The 9,180-nt window shown below is 42.3% G+C and overlaps 1 protein-coding gene across 1 annotated transcript in view; it reads left to right on the top strand.

Annotated features, from left to right (window-relative positions):
* The first annotated feature begins 824 nt into the window (after positions 1 to 824).
* The window catches only part of gas7b (growth arrest-specific 7b), a 67,535-nt gene continuing 59,179 nt past the window's right edge, over positions 825 to 9,180 (top strand). Inside the window, exon 1 of the mRNA XM_084568158.1 lies at positions 825 to 1,244. Coding sequence (XP_084424284.1) covers positions 1,065 to 1,244 — 180 coding nt within the window. The 5' untranslated portion in view covers positions 825 to 1,064. The remainder of the gene's footprint in view (positions 1,245 to 9,180) is intronic.

Genomic DNA, 9,180 nt, shown 5'->3' with positions numbered 1-9,180 from the left:
AATTTATTTATTTGAATTCATTATTGATTATGGTAGTTTTGATCCTAACCTGTAAAGTGGTTTGACAATACAAGCTAGAGGTGTAAAAGTTTTAAATTGCATATGAAGTAAGAGGGGGCGGCACAGGGTTCAAATCCATGGGCTTACTGGGCCTTTCTGTGTGGAGTTTGCGTGTTCTCCCTGTGTACTCCGGCTTCCTCCCACTGTCCAAAGACATGCTGGTTAGGTTTATTGGTAATTCTAAATTGGCCGTAGGTGTGCATGTGAGTGTGAATGGTTGTCTGTCTCTCCCTGGCGACCTGTCCAGGGTGTACCCCGCCTCTTGCCCGATGACAGCTGGGATAGGCTCCAGCACCCGCCGCGACCCTTCACATGAACAAGCGGTTACAGAAGATGAATGAATGAATGAATGAATGAAGAGTAAAACGCATTTACACAAAAAACGAAGATGAGTTGATTCCACAATTTTTTGTGTGATGTTTTACAGTGTCGAAGCATGAACACAATGATTGTTGAGAGTATAAGCAAAGTGGCTAAAAAAATAGGCAAGAAAAGCAGAACGATAAACAATATTAAGGACTTCTAAAAGTTGTGAAGACAGGCCGGCCTTCAAATATCTATCAAGTTACATACAAACAAGAAAAAGAGGGTTCAGGTGTCTTAATCAGCGGCTCGAGATATGTGCTTTTATTTTGAAGGCACGCCAACTTGACGTCCGGTTGTTCTCGGCGCCTTGCCGCGTGAGGTAGCCTGAGACGGAGCGTGCAGGCTGGCAGGCAGGCTGGAGGAGCAGAGCGGAGAGGGGCGTCCTGACAGCAGCACTCAACAACAGCGGAGGAGGAGAACAACCTGTTCGCCAACTTCTCACCACTTTCACTGATCCGCACTTCCAAAACCAAACAAACTTCCTTTGTCTTTTTTAAATTTCATTTTATTTTATTTAAAAAAAAAAAAAAAGTTTGTATATTTTCCTCTGAGGAGCGCGCGGGGAGGAGATCATCACCACCAACACCACTGCCACCATCACCATCGTCGCTGCTTGACGGAGAAGTTTTGCGCTGGCGATGGCTGGGTCATACTGCAAAAGTTTGTACCCGTTCACCGGGGAGCAGCACCAACAGGGACTGAGCTTCGAGGCCGGGGAGATGATCAAGGTGGTCCAGGCTCTGCCCGGAGGCTGGTGGGAGGGGGAGAAGGATGGAGCCAGGGGATGGTTCCCCTCAACTTACGTCCAGGTCCTGGAGGTAAGGCTGCACAATCTGTCACAGCCTATCATCATTATTATTATTATTATTATTATTATTATTATTATTAGGACTGATGTAATAACTTTTACTGACTTGTAATTCTTAATTCTAATGAAAACACATTGAGGTAATTTCTGTTCACAGTCTAACTCTCTCTCTCACACACACACACACACACCCACTTGAGGATAAAGCCATCATTGAGTGATGCACTAATAAATAGTTTTCCCGTGCTGCTCTTATCAGATTAACTCTAACCTTCCCAGCAGTCAGCCCCTGTGTCTAGCTGAGAGCTGGCTGCTGTGAGGCTGCACACTTCCTCATTCCTCACACACATTCCAGTGATGTGCTCAGGTCTCCTCTGTGCGCCTGAATGCTCTTCATAGGCAACAACCCCCCCCCCTGCTCTGACCGCGACGCTTGAGTTTAGCAAAACTGTTGCTTCTGCGAGTCACACAGGATCTCCCACTTTTGACTCTGTGATTGTCAACAGAGCAGTTCGAAGATTGGTTAGAATCAGTCACATTAGATGGGCATGGGGTTCTCGGCTGTGACACCCGGCGCTGCCCGTTTCTTATCTCCATTCTGACTGGGAGAACGTGTGGTATATGCAGAAAAGCACGATCAGTGTCAGCGCAGTATCAGATCAGCAGCAGCAGCAGCAGCAGCAGCAGCAGGGGAGGACGACACAAAAGACGGCTCAGGCACAACATCTCTTATCTCCTCTCTTCTGAGCTGTTGAGGAATGAAGCTGGCGGGTGGGGCAGCGGGGCGGTGCAGGGACAGGACAGGACTTTAAGTTTCATCAAGGAAGAAGCCTTGACCTCTGACCTGTCTGCGCTGTAGGTAATAGAAAAGAGACCTACTAGGGATCGGAGTCATTAACCCCACCTGGCTCCAGTACCCTGAACAGTTATTGTGCTTGAATACGGAAATGAAAACTTGACAGTAAATATGATTTCTGACTCTTTGCTCTTCCGGTTCTAGATTCTCATTCATCTGGTAAATCTAATTGCCACATGTTCAAATCATACAAGTTCAATCACACTAGTTCAAATCAATAAAAGATGGCTATATTACATGGCTGTGACACTGAAAGCATTGTATCTTTTGTTAATGATTTCATGAATTATGTAACGCTGGACCCAGTCAAGTCAAAGGCCCCCGTCCCTGCTTTCCAGGAGTAAGGCTGTAGGAGATGCCCATAAATGTGTTGCCGTCGTGCCTTTTTAGCAGTTCTTCTATTCTAGTCTGGGATCTCTTTGTGGTATTTATCTTTCCTTGTGGTCATTTTGCCTCTCTTTGAACTTGTTTTGTTTGCTCGTGGTCTCTTTAGGATTACATTTCTTCACGCTGCAGTCATTTGTGTCACTTTGTAGTTATTTTTCAAATTACATGTCGTCTTTTCCAAGTCGTTTGTGTCTCTGTGGTCGTTGCGTCTCTTAGGAATTGTTTTGCATCTCATTTTTGCATCTTTCGTGGTCATTTTTCAACACTTTGTTGTGGTTTCGCATTTCTTCTGGGTCATTTCGCATCTCTTTGCGGTAGGTTTTTTTTGTGTCTTTTCGTGTAGCTTTGTGATTCTCCATCAATAAATAGTCACTTGATAAAGTGGACTCCTGATGCCTGGGGCTCCTGGCCATTCATGCTCTTGTTATAATTACTACAGTTAGGGTAGCACACCAGTCCTCCTGAGCACAGTGGAAACTCTCCATGTTGGTCTGTATAAGCAAAAATGCATCTAAAGTTTGCAAACTTCCTCCTGAATCTTTGTAGTTTACAGCTTTATAAACTACAAGGGAGACTGACATAATGTTAGCGTATAAAATATTATGTCAGTCTCCCTTGTCGTGCCTCCAAAACAGTTGTGACTCATCAGAGAATGGACATGGGCCTTCTGAGGGTGTGCTGTGGTGTCTGGCAACAGAATGTTGTTAGTGGGGGCCTTTGGGTCCTATGGGTTGAGGGGAGTAACATCCACATAAATGCCAGGTCCAAAAGTTTCTCAGCAGAACATTGAATGATGATCAATGATGATCAACAAGATGATCAATGTTCTTCAGTTTTTCTGTCAGTGGTCATAATGTTATGCCTGATCAATGTATGAATGTGTAGGGGCTGTCCTACATGGAGTCTTTTTATAAAACAGTGATGCAGTGTAAGACAAGGGCCCAGGCCTCAAGCTCGGCTGTATTAAGAAGCAACAACGTGCTTATCTGATCTGAGGTGTGAGTTATCGCAGACAGTCTCATCTCAAGTTCATGTGATCTCACACAGCTCTGCAGCTCGCGTCAGATGTTTTGCGGTGTTGTGGGTACAAATCTAACCGCTCACCCACCTCTGCTTTCAGTCTGTGCTGTTCTCTGCGCCCGGGGTGGAAGCGTCTAAAAATAACCATTGAAGACGGAGGAGATGACACAGTAGTAGAGTGGGGAAAGAGCTGCGGTGGCTCATTGATTTGCTTCATTAGGTGAGAGTTTAGGCGTCAAGGAGAGTCGGTTGGTGACGGCGGTTCATTTAAATGTCAGTGAAATTGTAATCTGTAAAGGAAGTTGTCTGGAAGGAAGTGTTCCAGGTGGACACCATCCACAGATGTTCCTCAGACCTCCCCATTAGTCTTTTAGAACTGAAGAAGCTACTTGGATGAGTGGCAAAGCATCTCCAATGAAGTCCATTTGCTTTTGTTTCAGTTTTGCTTTTTGGAAAATTCTGTCAAATTAAACAGTAAAAACACATAAAGCAACATGATACTAAGTGTGGCTCCACAAATAGTTGTTTGACAGTATTATCTTAGCCCAAGGTCCTTTTACTACTGCCTCAAAAGCTTGTAGGAGGACTTTAAATTGAAGTTTTATTGTCTAGCTACTAAATTAAGCTCCATTTGGGTGGGATATTTTTCTCTGAAGCGCAATTTTTCACACCTTCCCCACTGCTAATACAGCTTGTTGGTGCTCTTGTAATCCCGAGGTTTCATCCACACGAAGATCTTCTTTGCTCCGCCTGTTTTTTAACAGCACAGCATGACATTTGGGTTAACAGGCCAAAATACCAACAGAATGGCCAATACCGAAGGAATTAAAGCCACCAGAAAAGCATTTCCTGTTATTAGGGCTGCTGAATCCATTTGATTCCCATTGACAAGGGCCTGACTGAGCACAATTCAATGTATTTTGAGCTATTTCACATTCAAAATGATTTTAAAAAAGTCAATCCAAGACTTTTATGAAGCAATATAGGATCTATCAAATGACGATCGTCATGAATCGGAAAATAGATTTTCTAAACGTATCCCTACAACTGCTACTGGTTTCTTTTTACACTGAAAAAAAATAAAAAATATGATGATGCCAAGGCATCTTCAGTCCTGATGATTTCAAAGCCAATATCTTGTTTGTCCTGCTCAAAGTCCTGTAACTTTAACGGCTTTAATATCCAGTCCGGAACAATACGTTAAATTACCAGCAACCAAAGACACACAATATTGTTCAATCAAAGTGTAATGTTATATCATTATGACTGTAGTTTATCTGGAATAGAGAGATTCATCTACTTCTTGTTCAGCTCACCTACATACTGTATAATGAAACTAGAGGTGTCACCCAATTCTCACGTTAGGTGTCAACTGCACTGTAGGTTGTCAGCCATCTCACAGGCTGAGGCCGAAGGATGGCACAATAAATGACTGATGGTGAAACATGCCAGTTCTCCATTTCCCCATTCTGGTAATTTATTCAAACCTATTTAAGGCAATCACTCCTTCACGCTGCTGCGCAGTAACTCAGTAAGCTGCCTCTCTTTCATAATCGCGCTGTGATCATAAATCCGGGCTCGTGTGTGTTAGTCACCTAGACGGGGGTTTGTGTAGCTGGAGCAGCAGACAATGGGGCTGTGATCTGGCTCTGTTGTCATCTTCTGCGTCGTGGTTTTGTCCTACAAACAGCTCCATTCTTCTCAGTACAATGAGTCATTCACATTCCACTTCAGCCGTGTCTCACAGACCAACACTTGTTGCTACTTTGAAGTTACACTGCGCAACATCGACAGCATTTGACCGCTAGCTTTTGGCGGCTAATGTTAGCCAACGCTAGGAGTCTGTTCTCCAACTTCGCAACTTTTCCGTTTTTGCATTTCTATTGCAACCGTGTTTAAGCTCTTGTCAGTGGCAATCGTCATTTGTAGCAATACAATGGAAAAAGGTTTAGATTTTTTAAGGAAATTTCCAGGTTATCACAACTTGGAGCCTTTTTGGTAACGTTGTAGTCTCCAGTGTTATTACAAAAACCTGGAAACACAGTGTCATTACAACACCAGTCCAGCCAAAACAAGACTTTACAAACAAACTACCAGCCTGACTTAACAAAAATGTGGATAATTGCACAGTTTTGGGCAAACTTTCACTGTCACCCCTTCAGTTTTTTATTTGGGGTTTTTCGCCTATAGAGTCATGCTCATGTTATGATGTCAGACTTCACTGAGTATGAAGCAAGTATCAATAATATGGCAAAAAAATACGAAAATTAAGCTCCACGTTGTTATAAAAATAATTTGCAGGAAAGATTTTAGCCCACATCAGCTGCTTTTTCTACATTAGCACACAGGCTGGATGCAGGAAAGTGCTAACCTAGCTAACTGACACGGCTTTTGAGTTATTTCTCGAAAAAGTAGGGGAATCATTTACAATTTGTAGATTTCTTTGTCTAAAGTATATAAAACTTGACAAGGTTCGATCAGGTGTACTTTTGAAAGAGAGTTTCTATTTTGTCCTGCACCCAGTACTTATGGTATGCTAAGCTAAGTTGCTAACTTAATAACTTTAGTTGTGTAGTTAACTAGTTGTGCAGTTAAATGTTTGTTCTTTGTGTAGGGAGAAAAACAAAAACATGCTGAACTAGCACTAAACCATCATCTAAGAAGTACCAGCAACTTATTTTTGTGTACAAGTTATAAAAACACACGATACAAAGTGTGGGCAGGTGGGTTTTTGAAATATAGGCTTTCTATTTCCTCTTGCATCCAGTATTTATGCTAAGCTAAGCTAAACTAGCCATTCTTTATTGTTGCACCTGAACACACCGCGTACTGGGCCTTTTACTCTACACACCATTGTCCTGAACCATCTTGATCAGTTGGTCTCCACAAAACGATTGTGTATTTAAATGTTCAGATTCTATAAAAACGTGTCCCCTGCTAATCAGGATCTCTCTGATTTGTTCTGCTGAAAGGAACACAAGAGAAAAACTAGCACCACAGACGCTCAGCAACAGCCCGACACCGGTAAACAGCCGCCTTGGTGTCAGCTTGTTGTGTCATGGCCCTGTGGAACATGTGTAATCACACACACGGTGCTATTTATTAAACCTCCAAAAAACACTTTTAAACACAACCGCCCACTCAAACCAATAAACACATAGTTTTGTGTTAGTTTTGTGTACCACTGAACAGTTTATTCAGTGGCACTGTTTTTTATTCTGCAAGACCAGACTGTGTATAGTTATACATTTTTCAGCATGAAACTTCTTCTGCTTAGCTAAATTAGTGTAATTAACAGCCGTAATAGAAAGAAATAATAAAGACGTCTTGATTTTAAGTCAGCGGGTCAATTTGACCCGGAACCTAAGTGGTTTTATCATTACCCCATATAAAGAAAATTTTTAAAAACGTAAAATAAAATTTAATAATCAAAGTCATGTTAAACTATTGTATTTTATATGTAGGTCTTTCCAATGTACGTAAAAATAGTTTTAAAGTGCATTTCTGAATGAAAAACCAGTCAGTTATCCTCATTGAGCCATGCTTTGTGAGAAATAAAAAAACACTGGTTGAAATACTGGTTGAAATGGTTAGTAAAGGAGTTAATCATGAAATATAAACAATGTTTATTGGGATTTTTTGATTTCCCTGGGTTATGCAGACCCAGGAATATAGCTGTTCCTGAGAAAAGAACATGTAGAAGATGTTAAAATCTGATTCATTTGCATGGGTAATTAAAAAGGAGTTTACTGTAAGGTTTTTTAAGAGTCTAATAAAGACAGGCTCAGATGAGATCTAGTGTGAGCAGCGGGTCGAAGGACATTGTATTTCTGTAGTGACTGTGACAACAGGTCCACAGCATCCTGAGTCACCCTGACAGTGAGTCATATCAGTTTTTTTTGGTTCATTAGTCCACGCTGTCCACCCTTTGAGGAGGAAATGAAAACACTGAACGCTGAGTCAAAGCCATAACGTGGTTTTTAGCCTACGGTTTGTGCCAGGTGACTGCCTGATGTCACTTTGTGTAGCTCAGTGAGGCTTTTGTCCGTAACAGATGAGATACCTTTTGTCGGAAAATGGATTGCACAAATGTATTAATCTTTCAGTCATTGACGTATACCTGGAATTTAATTTGTCGGTTACAAGTGGTGTTTTTTTTGCGGTGCTGTCATCACTATTTCCACACAGATGTTAAAAATACTGCGAATCTTGTGACTGAGTTTGATTCTGTTACTGCTGCGCTGCCATTCCAAGGAGTAATGGCTTATGACTCAGTTCCATCTTTCTGCCTTCTACGATTCAGGGATGATTCTTCCCTATGCCAAAGAGTGTTCTCTTCAAAAGAAACAAATTGTCTACTTTTTCTGACAGCAAAATATCTCCAATCTTCATAAATATATTTTCAAAAAATCCCTTGCTGAATCGTGGACCAAAGAACAGTCCACTCGATACAGTTTCTATTGATCAGAAATACTAACTGCTTTCCAAACCTTGACGCATGGTTCTCTGGGTTCATAAATAACTGAAGATTTATGTGACAGGACTGATGAAGCGCAGAAATGGGAAACTGCTTTAACGCATCTTGACTGCCATCTGGTTGCTGCCTTCCACTGGATCAACAGTGGCAGGTTTCTCAAATTAGATCCTGAATTCATTGCTGCATGACTAAATCCAAACTATGCATAAAGACTGCCTCAGCTATAAAGGAAAAATACTTGTCTAGAAGATGGCATTTAGGTTTTTATTTCACAATTCTTATCAGAAATTAATTGGAAGTTATTATTAAAAGTCACATCCATCCATCCATTGTCGTCTTCTTATGTAAAATTGGTTCGTAGTGGCAACAGGTTAAGCAAGTTACCCCAGACGTCCCCCGGGCCTAGCAAACCTTAGAGAGAGGGCCCCCAGGAGGCATCCTTACCAGATCCCGCCTCAACTGCCCCTTTATGATGCAAAGGAGCAGTCTACTCCAAGCTCCTTCCTGGCGTACCAGCTCCTTACCTTATCTCCAAGGTCATGCCTAGCCACCCTGTGGAAGGAACTAATTTCAGCTACTTGTATCCATGGTGTTACTCTTATAGTTCCCCAAAGTTCATGGCCATATTTTAGGTTGGGGCGTACTGTAGAACAACTGGTAAATCAAAAAGCTTTGCCTTATGGCTCAGTTCCTTTTTCACCACTATAGCCAGGTACAACACCTGCATTATTATTTACGCCACACCAATCTGGCATTTGAATATATACGCCAGTCAGGCATAACATTATGACCACCTTCCTACTATTGTGTAGGTCTCCCTTGTGTGTCCAAAACAATTGTGACTCATCAGAGAATGGACAGGGGCCTTCTGAGGGTGTCCTGTGGTGTCTGCCAACAGAATGTTGTTAGTGGGGGCCTGTGGGTTGAGGGGAGGGGCCTCTGTGGATCATCCCACAGATACTTGATCAGTTTGGGATGTAGTGAATTTGGAGGCCAGGTCAACACCTTGTGCTGTTCTTCATGTTTTTTTTAGTTGTTCCTAAAGCTTTTTTGTGTGTGTGCCTGTGTCAGGCTGCATCCTGCTGGGGATGGCTGCTGCCATCAAGGAGTGTCATTGCTATGGGGTGGGGGTGCCTGGTCTGGTCTAGGTGGGTGGTAAAGTAACATCCACATGAATGCCAGGTCCAGAAGTTTCCCAGCAGAACA

Source organism: Chelon labrosus, assembly GCF_963514085.1.
Source record: "Chelon labrosus genome assembly, chromosome: 19".
NCBI classification, from domain to species: domain Eukaryota; kingdom Metazoa; phylum Chordata; class Actinopteri; order Mugiliformes; family Mugilidae; genus Chelon; species Chelon labrosus.
Note: the sequence above shows the minus strand (reverse complement) of the source record. Positions and strands in the feature narration are given on the sequence as shown.